General features: G+C 44.9%; 1 protein-coding gene across 4 annotated transcripts; it reads left to right on the top strand.

Moving 5' to 3' along the window:
* The first annotated feature begins 1,247 nt into the window (after positions 1-1,247).
* Positions 1,248-14,880, top strand: U2AF1 (U2 small nuclear RNA auxiliary factor 1). Of its 4 annotated transcripts, none has more exons than XM_058523181.1 (8): positions 1,248-1,354; positions 5,061-5,148; positions 8,947-9,013; positions 12,493-12,542; positions 12,688-12,786; positions 13,326-13,459; positions 13,550-13,642; positions 14,594-14,880. In XM_058523181.1, the coding sequence occupies exons 1-8, from the start codon at positions 1,311-1,313 to the stop codon at positions 14,739-14,741; spliced, it is 723 nt and encodes a 240-aa protein (XP_058379164.1). In that variant the 5' UTR covers positions 1,248-1,310; the 3' UTR covers positions 14,742-14,880. The 4 variants fall into 4 exon arrangements, with proteins under 4 accessions (XP_058379164.1, XP_058379165.1, XP_058379167.1 ...); XM_058523182.1 differs by lacking the exon at positions 8,947-9,013 and adding an exon at positions 8,040-8,106; XM_058523184.1 differs by lacking the exon at positions 1,248-1,354 and adding an exon at positions 3,832-3,854.
* Positions 14,881-15,243: the final 363 nt, after the last annotated feature.

The raw sequence follows: 15,243 nt of genomic DNA, 5'->3' as shown, positions 1-15,243 counted from the left end.
GGTGGAGAAAGGAGTGGATAGAAAGGAGGGACCGCAACTGTATATACACAACTCCTTCATTAAAAAAGTAGAACATTAAGCCAGCCAGGATGGCCTAATGGTTCAAGTTCTGTGCGCTCTGCTTTGGCAGCCCAGGATCAGTCCTGGGCGCAGAACCACACCACTGTCAGTGGCCATGCTGGGGTGAGGGCTCACATAGAAGAACCAGAAGGACTTACAACTAGAATATACAACTATATACTGGGGCTTCGGGGAGGAAAAGAAGAGGAAGATTGGCAACAGATATTAGCTCAGCGCACATCTTTCCCAGCAAAAAGAAAAAAAAAAACTTGTATTAAAAAAAAAAAGAGTGGAATAACCTAGAAAGATTGGAAACCGTAGCCCTGGGGGAAGGACCTAGCGTCCCCTTAGGTCTGTAACCTAGTGCTCAGCTCCCGTCTGGGCCCCTCTCCCTGCAGCGTTCCTCCTGGTGTCCCATCTTTTCCGGGGTCTTGAGCATATCAGGGAGATCACGCACTGGGTGCTACTGGACGTCCCTCAACTGATCCCCATCCTACCTCTGCCCCCCGCCCCGGCGCAGCCCCTCGGCCATCACAGGGCACGGCTCGTTTCCGCGGGTCTGTTAGCACGGCCCCAAGACGTGCGGGCTGGCCTCCAGGGCGACTTTCCGACCCCGCTGGGCTTTCCCGGGGAGGGCCCCAGCGCGGCGCGGCGCCGACACGGGGGTGGGCCAGGGGCGCCCCGCTCCCTTCCCCGCCTACGGGCGGTGGAGGAGGGGAGGGCTCTTCCCGGAGGAAAGGTTGGATAGGCAGCGGGCGTCCCGCAGGGAGAGTGCGGGGAGGGCGCGGCGCGTGCAATCCCGAACCCGCCCGCGCCGGACCGGCGCGCCCGGGACCCAGCCCGAGGCGACTGCGTGGAGCAGCCCCTCGCCGCGGCCTTTTCCTCCTCTGCCGCCGTTTGCGCGCTCGGCTTCCGGGGGCCGGGGTGGGGGTGGGGGGCGCAGGCCTCGGTCCCCGCCAGCGCGGCGAGGAGCTCAGACGCAGGGCCAGCGGTGCCCGCAGGGGGCGCCGGCTGGCGGTGCGCGGGCTCCCGGGCCGAGGGGGCGGTGCCTCCCGCGAGCGCTCCAAGCCCCGCCCACGCGCCGGCAGCGCCGCGCCCGATTGGGCAGCGCCGCGCCCGATTGGGCAGCGCCGGCACGCCGTCGGGGCGGGGCGAGCGTCGTCGCGTCCGGGTGACGTCTCCCGCGGGCGTCGGGCAGGGTCGGCGGCGTCGGCCTCAGTGTCGGCGGCAGCGGCGGCGGCGGGTGGGAAATGGCGGAGTACTTGGCCTCCATCTTCGGCACCGAGAAAGACAAGTGAGTGAGAGCCGCCCGCCGTGGCTCCGGGCTGGGGAGGCGGACGAGCGCGGCGGAGGGGCCCTGGCGGCGGCGGGGCCCGGGCGGGCCGGGCGGGGGAGGGGCGCGGCGGCCCTTCCGGCCTCGGGAGCCGCGCCGCCGCCTCGTGGGCTGGCGGGCGGGCTTCCGCTCGGGCGCGCGGCGGCCTCTGCCCCCCGGGCTCCTCGGCGGCCCGGGCCCCGCGCCCCGCTCTCGGGAGCCGTCTCGAGTTGTGCCGAAGTTGTCAGTGGTACCGATTCCCCCAACTTCCAGCCTTTAGTGTCGCGCCCGGCTGCTGTAGCACAGACCTCGCCAATGTCAGATAGTTCGACAACTTAGGGCCCTAATTGTCGGAGTTTTATACTCTGAATCAGCCTCTTGCGTGTTTACGCGATGATCGGTCCGGTCATAAGGACATTTGATGTGAAAAAGTGTTATGGAGACTGCTGGGTTAACCAGCCGCGAAAGACATGATCTGCTTTTAAAAACCCGAAGATGCAATTCCAAAACAAGGGAAAAGGTGTTTTTTATTTCTTTTTCAAAGTTTCAGACCTTGCCTGGTCAATTGTTAGGTTAAAAACAAAAAATTTAATTTTGACTTTGCCACTTTGGCACGCATTAATTTCCAGTGGCTTGACTGAAGTTTAGACTAAAGGGAATGTCTTCAGACATTTTTGGAGGGTAATTCTTAACTTTGGAAACCTAAAGACTAAGGGTTTGGCTTAATCTCCTCTTTGAGGGAGTAGGTACCCGTGGGATCTGCTGGGCTGTACAGGGTTTATGTGTATGTATGTTTTTAATGAGTCACCCCTAAATTTGTAACAGATAATATTTTAATACTTCTCTTTTGAACGCTGTTTAAGTTGTTTCTGTTCCCCAGGATGCAATCTACCTTGTGAAATGTCTTCCTTTACGCGTGCCAGAATGTCCTGTGTTGTTGGGAAGAGTGGGTTATGTTTTTCCTATTAAAAGTCACAAGAAAATCGTCATAGTCACTCCAGAAACATGGTGTGTTAACACTACACCAGTCTCTGGGGACTCAAAGATGGATAGAATTTGGATCTTATTCTCAAGGAACTCACGGAGGGAGGGGGTGCGTGTGTGTCCTCTGAAGGATAATTATAGTAAAATGTAGTAAAACTTGTTAATGCTGTGGAAGAGATGTGGACCCTGAAGGCTGCGGGCTCCCAGAGGAGGCAGCTTGGGGAACTTGCGGTTCAGCCTTGTCTTGAATGAACCCGTCAGCTCTGCTGGGAAAGAGGCTCTTCTGGGTGCAGGCTGAAGAGCACGGAGGGCTACTTTCCCTCTTTAGGTTGTGTTAGTATGGCCATGGCTGCTGCCCCATGCAGGGTTTTTTTTTTCTTGTAAAAAAAAACTGTCAGGTGGTGTCTACACTTACTCCACAAAATTCTTAGTTCGGAGGTTTATTCCAGTAACATTTTTTATATTCCTGCTAGAAATAACCACATTTCAGCATATTAGGACTATATTGTAAAAGTCATGGCTGTAATTCAGGAAACTTGATTATTTAATTGAGGTCACTCATAGTCTCATTTCAGGGAAACTTGGGGTTTAATTTCCAAGAAACAAAACCAACTCCTAAAAAAATGAAGATAATGATTCCTGCTAACTTTTTTTATTACTTTAAGCTAGAAGTAAAATATAGGTGTCTACCAATTAAAAATGTTCAGTCAGTTACACATTGGAAGTTATGCAGTTTTCTAATCCAGGCAGAGATTAGCCTAACATCATCTCTGTGATAGTAAATCATACCTCTTCTTTTACATCTTTTCGTTTTATTTCAGTAGTTTAATAAGCAGATCTCTAAAGTTTTTTTTGTTTGTTTTTGGTGAGGAAGATTGGCCCTGAGCTAACATCTGCCAATCTTCCTCTATTTTTTATGTGGGATGCCTGCCACAGCGTGGCTTGATGAGCGATGTGTAGGTCCGTGGCCAGGATCTGAACCTGAACCCCAGGGCGCTGAAGCGGGGTTAACCACTAAACTTAACCGCTACACCCCTAGGCCGGCCCCAGTAAAGCTTATTGCTAGAAAAGTTTTGGCTAATATACTAAACTGTAAATAATTACCTGGGCATCATGAAATGGAAGGCGTCTCTGGAAGGACAGAGACAAGAGTTGTTTCAATTATATGGAATAGGTGGGTATTAATTGTTCAGGCAGGGGTTTTGCCCATTCTGAGATATTTTTTTCAATAAGCTCTTCATTTTCAGGTGACTCCCTGAAGATATAATGTTATGTGCTCATTAGATAATGTAAAGTAAGACCTGTAAGTTTGCAAATATATATAGTAATCGTTTTCTTCCCCTCATGAATTCAGACTTTTCCATCTTTATTGCTACTTAATAATAAATCAGTGGCTAGTACATCTTCATGGTCCATCAAATTTCACTGAGGCCCTTTGATCTTACCTCTAGATTGGCTGTCTAAACATATGGCGCTTGCTAAAAACTGAATCTACAAGGTAACCTTCCCTTCTCTGCAAGTCTCAATGTGAATGGGGCCCATCTAGGAAGATTTCATAATTCATCACAGGTCGGTTGAGCCACCTGGCACTGCTGTCACGCTGGCTTCATCGTCCAAGTATTTGAATAGTATTAAAGGAGGGCTTTGCAATAGGGACAGAAGGTGGCCTTTTGTGGTTCCTCCAGTCAGGTTGAGTTCCCCCAATAGTTGCTTTTCAGTGTATTGAAACCAGGGAACTATTTATTCAGACCTATTTTTGGAAATTTCCCATTGGTCTAGTGTCATGGGTGAGAGACACTGGACTTTGTGTTCTGATTTAGGTAATGATTGTACTTAATGAGCACTGTGAGTGAAGCACACATACACACATATATCTGATTCTCAGAACAGTGCCAGGTTGGCGTTTTCCTCATTTTACAGATGACTCCTGGGACCAAGAGAGGCGGGGTGACTTGCCCACGCTCAGGCAGCTGTAGCAGAGGCAGGATCTTGACCCTCACTACACTGTCTCTCTCAAGAGAGAGAATTCCATCATGGAAAACTAGAGAAGAGATGCATTTTAAGTTAAAATTAGTTTTAGACTAATATCCCATTTAAGAAAAAACAGTAGAGCAGAGAAAGTAGTTGAAAGTGGAGGGGATTTGAATGAGGAGGAATCAAGTTGGAATTAGAGTGCCCTTCATTGAAAAAGTGGCACATTTGTAGAAGGGCAAATTGAAGCTAGGTACAGTCCTCCCTCGGTATTCACAGGGATACCAGGGTCCACGGATGCAAGTCTCGTGTATAAAATGGTGAGGTATTTGCATATAACCCAGGCACATCCTCCTGTATACTTCAGATCATCTCTAGATTTCTTATAATACCTAATACAATGTAAATGCTATGTAAATAGTGGTTATAGTGTATTGTTTAGGGAATAATGAAAGGAAGAAAAGTCTGTACATGTTCAGTACAGACACAGCCGTCCTAGATCTTTCCATCCACGGTTGGTTGAATCTGCAGATGCTGAACCTGCGGATGGGGAGGGCCGATTATAGTCCTAAAATATTGGCAAGAAGGGGAAGGTACCTACTACCAATAAAAAACCATGTGCCTATGTTTTCGTGAGGTAAAAGAAAAGTAGTTCGATAGCATATATCGTGTTGATGACATTTCCATCTGGTATCGTCCCAGCGAAATGATCAGTTCTTCTTTTCCTTTACAGAGTCAACTGTTCCTTCTATTTCAAAATTGGAGCATGTCGTCATGGAGACAGATGCTCTCGGTTGCACAATAAACCGACCTTTAGCCAGGTTTGTTTTTTCTTTTTTCTGCTGTTTTCATGTAAATTATCAAAAGTTCATGTTCTTTACGCAGGCAGTTAATAATTTCCATGTATTAAGCAGGTCATTGTTTTCTCTAGTTGCTTTATTCCGTTTGTATTCGTGAGTGAGTGTGTTATTTGTTTAGCTGAGAGCGGGGCAGGGGGACTACCCCCAGTGGAAGGTCTGAGAGCACCATTCCCTGCTCTTATCATTAGAGAAACTTACAAATAAGTTTTTAATCTTTGCACGTTGGCTGGGCCTGGTCTTTGCTGCATTGCCACCCTCCCTGTCCCCTAATAGACACGAGTCCAGAGGGGCAGCACTGACTTGGCCTCTTTTCCAGGCCCTGGTAGCTGCAGATGGGCTTTCCGCTCTTTCCTTCTCAGGCATAGAGGGACTGGAACTGCCTTACAGGAGATGCCGGCGTCGTTGTTAGTAGACCCATCTGTCGTGCACTGCACTCAGGTTCTCCAGGCCTCCTGGGTGTCTCCTCTTTTGCATCCCTAGTTGAGGAAACAGCAAGTTGCTGTCATAGAAACATGGGAAATGAAACTTAACTTTAGAAGATGGGCATTTACATTCAATGATTCCTGGTCCATCTATTCAGTTAATTGAGAAATGCCTGTTATCTTGGGCTTAGGTCTGCTGTGAGTTCAGATCAATCAAAAATTACAATTTTTGATAGTTTGTTTTTGGTTAATTGAAGAAAAGGCAAGGGTTTGCACCCTGCGAGTGATCCCTGATGAATTAAAAGGGAGAGAGCACCTCTCATAGGAACAGAAAACTTCTGCCCATGTTGACCCAAACATTTGGAATTGGAAAAATCTGTGCTTCAGTCTTTGCAGACTGAGGGCTGCTGAGCTCCTTCTAACGGCCAGGAGTCTGAGCGTGCAGCCTCTTGAACCACTGGGTAACTGTTACCTGTGACCCCTGCAGCCTCTGCCTTTGAGCTTGTGTCTTTCTTTTCACATGTTTTAAACTTGTAATACAATAGACATTTATGTTTTCCTATAAGTATTTAAGAAAATCAGCCAATTAATGAAAGAGACATTAGTGGTATTTTCTAATTTAAGCTCATAGAAAACCCCACAGTTTAATGTGTTTTTAGAAGGGGGGTGGTGACTTTCTTCCCCCCGTTATTCCTGATTACCAGGTGGTTACTATAGCAAGAATCTACTAATAGCTTTAAACACGTCTTTTTTTAGAATTTCAGAATATTGGAGAACTTGCTTTAAATTTTCTGTTTATTGTAAATTTTTTTTTAGTGCTTTGATTTATGAACTAAATCTCCCCAACTAAGCTAATGGCCATAGATTGGGCAGTAACCACACATCTTCAGCAAGTTGCTGAAGGGGCCACTGAGTTCTTTGATCTGGGGGTGACTTATAGATGTACCAAGTGTTGGGCTGAGAGAGAGAGAAATGTCCCCTATTATGAAAGTTTTCTGTAAGCTACCCAGAGACACATGGTTTATTTTCTTTCTGAATCGTTGATTACCTAGAATGTTAATGTGAAGTTAATTTGAGCCCCATGGATCAAAATGAGGCAATGAGTCCATTAAAGTCTGGTGGGGTGGGTTGTGTTAACTTGAGCATCTTGTTTTGATTTGCTTGTTTGGTTTTAGGTAATCCTGACCACCCCTGCTTTTAATGGACTGCATTGCCCCCTTTCAGTGAAGTTTGTTTCCTTAAACAGCCACTTCCCTGAGTGTGACCTAAAATGACTTTTCCTGTTGAATAATTGGGCTCAGTATAGCTTTCCGTCAGAGTTGTCACACTCTGGTGATTCCAGTTGAAAACTGTAGTCCAGTCGGCTTTGGGAAGAACATCTGAGGCCCCAGATCAGTTGACTCGAGGCAGTGCCGGATGGCTTGGGAAGGTGCCAGGCCCTGAGCAGAGGGTCTGTGTGTCACATGTGGTCTGGCTGTTGGACGTCCCCCCGAGTGGGTTTCCGGCAGCAGACCTTGACGGGGGAGTTCTCACAACCACACCCCTTTAAACAGAGTAGAGACGGAACTGGCCGGTTTTGTAAAACCACCTACAAAACTGCTTTGGACACATGTTGAGACTGAACATTTATTTTTCTAAATCATGTGGTTTATTGGTTCAACTTGTGAATCTCTAGCATAATTCAGTGTGGTTTCTTGTTAAGCTTCATACAGTGATGTGGACATTAAGATTCATGTAATATATTAGCCTACTAACTTAAACATGGTTTGTTTTTTCAGACAACTTGATTTTAAGAAGAACGGTACAATGTAAGGTTTCAAGTCTGCCTGATCCAGTTTAAAGCACAAGGGCTAAAAGGATTTTTTTCCCTTAAAAGAAGGATCGGAAAAGAGCAAATGTTTTAAGCTATTGTATTATGTAAACAGAGATCCCACCAAGAAAATGTAAATATGATAGGTGTCCATGAGAGTTAGGAGACCCATGTGGTGTGCCTGTTTCCTACGAGACCGGAGATCTTGATGGGCTGCATACAGTGGAGTTATGCATTTGGTTTTAAAAAAATAATTTTGAATGGGGAATATGATTATATGTGAATTTTACAACATCTTAGTGTCTGCTAGCTTGAAGTATAAGATGTTAGTGTTCTATTATTTATCTTACATTAAAACACTTTAATAATGTGGGACTACTCAAAATAACAATTAAAATTTCTTCTTGGTTGCTGGCTGACTTGACCGAAGTCACTGCTCAAACTCTGTTTTCATAATATGATGGTTTGGGTGTACTCTTCAGAAGACACGTGTCTGACTTGCGGGAAACAAACAAGCAAACGAGCGTTTAGCCATTTGCAAACAAGTTGTCTCTTTGCAATTGTCTAATATATGCACAGCAGCCAGTAGAATTCCCCTTTTTATTTTTTTTTCCCCGCAGACCATCTTGATTCAAAACATCTATCGTAATCCCCAAAACAGTGCACAGACGGCTGACGGCTCACACTGTAAGTCCCACAGTTGGAGAAATTTTTTTAAAACAATGGTGTTAAAGAGCCCACTCTTAATTGAGACAAATAATGTTGGCTTCTGAGCTGCTGACATAGAGCTGTTGCAAACAGGACAAGGTGCTGGAAGTCCTTGGTGCCTACAGCAAGAACTCGATACTTGGCCGGTTCAGGAGGCTGTCCTAGGGAAGGTCGCTGGCCGGACCGCTTCCCTCGATTGACACTTGTTAATGAGAGGGGGTCCATCCACGTGACATCTGAACATTATCAGCCCATCACTGGTCTTCACAGTGACTGAACCCCTGGCGTTTATTAAGTTCTTTCTGTAAAATTAAAAATCTTAGGAATATTTAGGAAGCAATAAGGTAAGTTGCCCAATAAGTGTGGGTTTTATTTCACCATTATAATTTTTCCTCTAGGAAGTGGAGATTTCATGATATGTAATTATTGTGTTTCTCTAATAGAGTAATTTTCTCATCAGTTTATACAGACACTTTTCTTTCTCAGTTCATTAAAAGTTTTCTGTAATGTCTAAGAATACTGTGGTGGTGGCCTGCCAAGTTATTTGCACTCTTAACTAGACTGGAACTTTGAAGTGGAGAATGTTTGCATTCTGTGACCAGAAATACAATATTAGCATATCATGGGATCTCCGTAACATTGCAGTGTTAGGGTGCTCCAAGACAGCCATCAACTCAGAGAAAACATCTCAGCTTCAAAAGAAAATAACTTGCTCTTTTTTCAGCACTGAGTCTTGACTGAAGCGATCGCCACAGGAAACCGGTTAAGTGTTTAAATTTAATTTTCCGTAATATAAAGTTGTTGCGTTTTGTATTTCAGACCATTGCCCTCTTGAACATTTACCGTAACCCTCAAAACTCTTCCCAGTCTGCTGACGGTTTGCGCTGTAAGTTCATACAAGTTCCTTCCCTGGTTCCCTGGGCTTGCGTGTCAGAGCTCAGTGTCAACTCCACCTGGTCTGCGCTGTAGTGTCAAGGACCGCCTTTCACTAGAGGTGTCGAGAGCTTTTGTCCCACTGACCCCGTGGAAACCGCTGCTTGAGATGTGACTCCTGCCCACTGATCTAAGAAGGAAACAGTGACTGGACAGGGCGCCCTTTACCTTGGCCTGGAGCTGCTCTCTCCTTTACTATGTTCGTCGTCCTGGGGGAGAGTATGCTTGGGGTTAAATGTGGAGTTACGTTCTTCCCTCTTCAGAGCAACAGTATTTGAAAGTTCCCCTCACTTTAAAAAACCAACTGTTCTGAAATTATTTTTCAGATTTTATTTCTTATTAGACATTTTTTCCCTTAAACTCCATTTTAGAAGAGATCATGCTTTCATTGTGAGAGTATTGCTGTGAGGATGTTTCCCAAATGAAGGTCCTCTGAGTTGCATTGACCCCCAAGTTTTCCTGGACACCAGCCCTGTGCCGACTTGGTTTTTAATCAGAATACTTTATATAGGTCTCTCCAGCTTCAGGAGTTAGTTTACTGCGTTTGGAAAGTACAGGGTCCTTGGAGGGGAACTAGCTATCAAGTGGGTGTTCAGGAGACGTTACCAGTTTCTTCCTGTATTGGGAAATACCAAATTTAAGTTATGAATATTGTATTTATTGAAGGGTAAGTTTTAGAGAACAGAATACATATTAGTATCATTGGAAAGTTCAGAAAACTAAAATTTAAATTTTATAACTATCAGCTGTAGACTCAATTTAGTTGTCAGTAGATAAATTGAAATGAATATCTGGGAATCTTGCTAAAACCAAGAGGTCCAAACCAAAGGGTAGATGCTTCTCATTCACCGATTGATTTTAAAGCTGTAAAAATTAAAAGAAGGCTCTTTCAGAAGGTACCCCTGGATAGCCACAAACCTAGATCAAATACACACTTGGCCCAGAGTCCCTCAGTTTATAGGGTGACCTATGCTGGGTGAAATGGTCCCAGTGGGCACCACCCATTCGAGCCAGCCCCAAGCTGGAGGCCTCCCAGTTACGCGCCTGCGAGTGCACGGGTGCTTGTGTCTCTGCCGGGGAGGGACTGGGAGACTTTCTGCCTAGACACTAAATGTTTTTCAATGTTAATACTGACCTGATAGTAGAGAATTCATTTCTTTCCCTGATTCTGATGGTTTAAAATACCTGGGTTTGGTTTTGTTTTGTTTTTTAAGTAAGATCGATAGGTGGAGGAGGGTAATGTTTATATATGGACTTAATAATAATCTTTGTAACAGCCTGCCCTGGGGTAAAAATGAATGAAAAGTAGGTGACTGAGTAACAACAATTAATAACTCTTTGCCCTCATTGTTTACTTGGGGACTGCGTATGCTTTATTGACAAAAGAATGTTGTATTAGTTTTCTTTGTGTCTTTATTTGCAGTTCACAGTACTCTTGTTTTGTGTATGCTACAAAATAAAAGTTTAGCTATACTAAGTATTCCAATTCTAGGGTGGAGATTGTACAAATTAAATGAAATCCTCATTCTACAATTTAGGAAGAAAATTTAAGTTGGTAAACCTGAAATATTTGGCAACAGAGCCTTCCAATAAAATTTCAACCAGCTAGATTCATTACTTTCTTAAAATTACTGGCTGTTTTCCACACACCCTTTCATCTGTAGGAAAATAAGCTTTATACGCTTGGCTTAAACTGAAATATGAATCCTAATTTAAGAATGTTTCTGCAAGAAAACTGGGTATTTTTCATGTTGTATTTAAAATATATTGAGTCATGTAAATCATTTTTTAGGTTTTTTTAATCCTTCATCTCTGCCTTTCAAGTCATTTTGATTGGCTCATGAATTTTAAGCAGAGATGTAGAAGATAAAAGATGCCCACTGTCAGGCATTGTCAAATATGAACTTTCCAGAAGCTGTTAAAATACAAGACTATAGTACCTAGTAACAGAAATATCATGAATTCAGCCAGTATTTTAACCACCACCAAAACTTGATTCTCAATCCTGCTAGAACTTTGAGTGTGTAAGTTTTTTTTTTCTCTTCTCATTTTTTCTGATGTGGAGAAGAAAATTAATTTTAAACATTAAAATCTGCCCTTTGGAATGGGCTTCTCTTGACTAGCTTTTCTGTTGTTTAGAACTTGGTTTCTGCTCAGGAAAGGGGATACGTTCCTGCAGCTTTTAAATAAATTGGGATGGGCTCTCGAGAGGATCAGTTGTTGCCTGATGCATTCGATCAGTGTCGGCTTCTAAAGCAAGCTGCATTCCTGGAAATTCAAAAATAATTGAAATGCAGGGAGGCCCTCTTCCCCTGTCATGGATTAGAAAGTGAACTAAGTCATTCTCAGAATCAAAAGATTGAAGTTAGTTCTTGTCCTTAAAGATAGAAAGGTTTTGGGGAGAGCTAGGAAACTGCTGAAAAGCCCCACAGTCTGGAATGTGCCACAGGCCACATGCCCTTGGTGGGGTGTGCAGAGGAGGCCACAGTCCAGGAATGTGGCCCGTGGAAGGGGGCACTTGAAGACCAAGCTGGGCCAGCCTCGAAGCAGCCCGGGCCTTGCTGAGCTCCCTGATGTAGTGTTTGGAGCGTCAGTGTATTGACACGCCAGCTCTGTGATTTCTCAGATCTAGGTTAAGAGAACTCTAGAATTTGAATGGTAAAATTTGGTAGAATGACAATGGGGATAGAATGTAAATTTGCAAAATCTACCCACACAATGGACATGACTTCACTTAGTGCATGTGAATTATGAAGAAGAATTAACTCGATGAAAATAGTTCTGGAATATAAAATAAGAATGCTTTCTTCAACAAAGCATTGTAACTTTCCCTTTATTCAGAGGGCATTCAGAATATTGTAATTGAAATTGGTTATTATCCTACTGAGTCTTTATTTATGGTCATTGGGTTTTAATCGCATCAGAAAGAATTTCATAGCCATCTGTATGGCTGGTAATCTGTAAAAGATTTTTAAACTAGTCAGGAACTTTAGCTCTGAATCACTTACCCTCCTTTCAGTTTTCAATTTGACCTAATAAAGGGGGAAAATCAGTGTGATTACTTGGCCTCTATTTTAAATCTTAAAAGGAAGAAAATTTTCAGTTAAAAATTTCTTAATTTGAGAATCAACTTTTTCCTCACTCTGTCTGAAAATGTGGCCCTTTGATGCTGATTAAAACTTGTTGTGGTTTTAATATTTTAATAGCCAGAACTGAGACTGTCGTAAGGGGCATTTGAGAGTGTCACCACACTTCACAATGTAACAATTGGCTGTGTGATGCAGTGTCTGCAGTGCTCCAGGAGAATGCAGCTCTGTCGTGCTTTCTCTCTAGATAATCTAATGTGTGTGACTGGAGCAGTGTGAGTTTAAGCACAGGAGGTCTCGAGTTCCGGTTCCCTGCTCTAACCAGCCAGATTTCTGTTGTTTGCAGGTGCTGTGAGCGATGTCGAGATGCAGGAACACTATGATGAGTTTTTCGAGGTGAGATAACTGACTATTTGAAACTGTATCTGTTTGGGAGGAATTCACTTTTCTCCATTAATAACATTACTTAACCATGCATTATGTTAATTGCTCTGTTATCTTTACTGTGTGGTGATCTTTACTCCGCTGTCCCTCCCTCCAGGAGGTTTTCACAGAAATGGAGGAGAAGTATGGTGAAGTGGAGGAGATGAACGTCTGCGATAACCTTGGCGACCACCTGGTTGGAAACGTGTATGTCAAGGTAGGAGTAAGAGTGAGGCGTGAGGGACGCTTGCCGTGTTGTGTTAGCTGTTAACTGGACATTCTCAGTGCTCGGTACTGTTCATGGATTTCTGTGCACCGACTCAGCCCCGTCCTGGCTGGAGCTGAGGACAGGAGAGCTAGAAGCTCGAGTAGGACAGACAGAACACGTGCTTGTGGTCTTCTAGTATCGGACGTCTTAATAGCTGGTGTTTAGAGGTTGTTTGGACTGGGGAGAAGTTGGTTTATGTTTTTTTGGTTTTGTTTTAATGAAACTTTTATTGCCTATGCAAATCATTACATTTGCTCTTTTAACCAATTAAATTTGAAAACCAAGGCAACAGATTTGGCATAATCTTGGACTACCACAAAATTAAGTAATCTAATTGTAGATAAAGGATTGTCTGGTTTTTAAATTGCTCTACATTATTCCGCCTTAATAATTTTACCTACACGAGCATATAACATATATTTGGATCAGTAATTGAAAATCTTTGTTATTAAAGTGTGGTGGCACACATTTTTGATTCGTCTTTTCAGTTTCGCCGTGAAGAAGATGCGGAAAAGGCTGTGATTGACTTGAACAACCGTTGGTTTAACGGACAGCCGATCCACGCCGAGCTCTCCCCCGTGACCGACTTCAGAGAAGCCTGCTGCCGCCAGTATGAGATGGGGTAGGTGCGGGGCCGACTGGAGGGCTGCGGCGTTGTTGGGAAGGTGGGTGCTGTGCACACACGGCGTGACGCTGGCTGCTCTCTCCGCAGAGAGTGTACACGAGGAGGCTTCTGCAACTTCATGCATCTGAAGCCCATCTCGAGAGAGCTGCGACGGGAGCTGTACGGGCGCCGACGCAAGAAGTGAGTGTTGGAGTGTATCTGCTGTAGCGCTGAATTGTTGTCCTTATGTATTTATTGTTTTCAAGTGAAGTTTGGCCTGCCGTTTCTGTGCTTCAAGAGGCGCTGCTCAGAAAGTGGCACATATGTTAAAGTACATAAACATACTCTATGAAGAAGACTGTTCTGTGCATACGTCTCCCTACTTCTCAGGTAGAGCTCAAAGCTCAGTACTGAAGCAAGGGGCCAGGTCAGCGGGTAACTTTCATGTGAGGTTCGTGTGTGCGGCATTAGATACCACCCTTCCTTTACATCCCGCACATTTCCATTGGGCTTTCTTGGGGTTTTTTGGATTGGGGAGGTTTCCTTGGCTTGGTTTTGGGGAGGGATGGTGGCATTGCCCCTGCAGACCACCGGCACAGTCGAGCATAGTCACCTATGTCTGGTCCTGATGTGTCCATGCAGGTGTCGGAGAGAATAATGAGTCAGTCTCCTACTTAGATTAAGTTCTGACCCCTCAGGCGTTCTCAGCTCTCTCCTGTTAAATGTATGTGAGGATATGCAGGCATTGCTAGTGATTCTGTTTTATTGTCAACAAGAAGCATAGGAGGAAAAGAACCCTGCTCTCCCCACGCCCAGAATCAGCCTGATGGGCACCTGAGCTCATGAGTGTCTGAGGAGGGGCTCGCTTGGGGAGGAACCTGACCCTGTGTTGGGTGGGGGCTGGGTGTGTCCAGTCCACTTTTGTAATTGTGATTCCTCTGATAATCCCAGTCGGTGCTACAGATGGAGGGTGTCAGACCTCTTCAATTCTAAGCTGCCTTTTATGTCTCCCAGTTTTGGTGTGCAGTTTTAACTGGCATTCATTGGCACTGTGTCATCAGTTCACTAGATGGAGTATTGGAGTGTTGGGCACTGTGGTGTGGGGTACATGTTGGTGTGGCTGCCATGGTTTTGTTTCTCTCCTTCTTGCAGGCATAGATCGAGGTCCCGGTCTCGGGAGCGTCGCTCGCGGTCTCGAGACCGTGGTCGTGGTGGCGGCGGTGGCGGCGGTGGCGGCGGTGGGGGACGGGAGCGTGACCGGAGGCGGTCGAGAGATCGTGAAAGATCTGGGCGATTCTGAGCCATGCCGTTTTTACCGTATGTCTGCTAGAAAGTGTTGTAGTTGATTGACCAAACCAGTTCATAATGGGAATTTTTTTAAAAAACAACAAAAAAAAACAAAGATGGGTTTCTGAATAAAATTTGTAGTGACAACAGTATTTTTGGTGTCACTTATTTCTTGTGGAAAGTCTTTGTTTTACATCTCTCTTCCCTTGCAGACCTGCACATTATCAGTCCTTGAGGTGAAGCTTAATATCCGTCAATCACTTGGGGTATAAATGACACCATATTTTAAAACTGGGATATGAAATAAAGCACTCGGGGTGGGGGAGATTCGTATGGGAAAAGTCAAATCTGTTTCTCCTTATCTACATGTAAACAAGGGACCCAGAATTTCTCTCTGAGGCTGTGAGTAGAGTGGCGTGGAGAGCCTGTTGGAGTCCCTTCGCTTTTTAATTAGTGAATGAATGCTGAGATGTAACTCTGGACTGGACTGGTGTTGATGGGACCGCTCGTCTTTT

Source organism: Diceros bicornis, chromosome 27, assembly GCF_020826845.1.
Source record: "Diceros bicornis minor isolate mBicDic1 chromosome 27, mDicBic1.mat.cur, whole genome shotgun sequence".
NCBI classification, from domain to species: Eukaryota; Metazoa; Chordata; class Mammalia; order Perissodactyla; family Rhinocerotidae; genus Diceros; species Diceros bicornis.
Note: the sequence above shows the minus strand (reverse complement) of the source record. Positions and strands in the feature narration are given on the sequence as shown.

What these genes read in the sequence shown, in the direction of transcription:
- U2AF1 (XM_058523181.1), top strand. Translation starts at nt 1,311, where the DNA reads ATGGCGGAGTACTTGGCCTCCATCTTCGGCACCGAGAAAGACAA. An exon ending in TTCGGCACCGAGAAAGACAA is followed by an intron (nt 1,355 to 5,060) that starts GTGAGTGAGAGC and finishes TTTCCTTTACAG; the next exon opens with AGTCAACTGTTCCTTCTATT. An exon ending in GTCTGCTGACGGTTTGCGCT is followed by an intron (nt 9,014 to 12,492) that starts GTAAGTTCATAC and finishes TGTTGTTTGCAG; the next exon opens with GTGCTGTGAGCGATGTCGAG.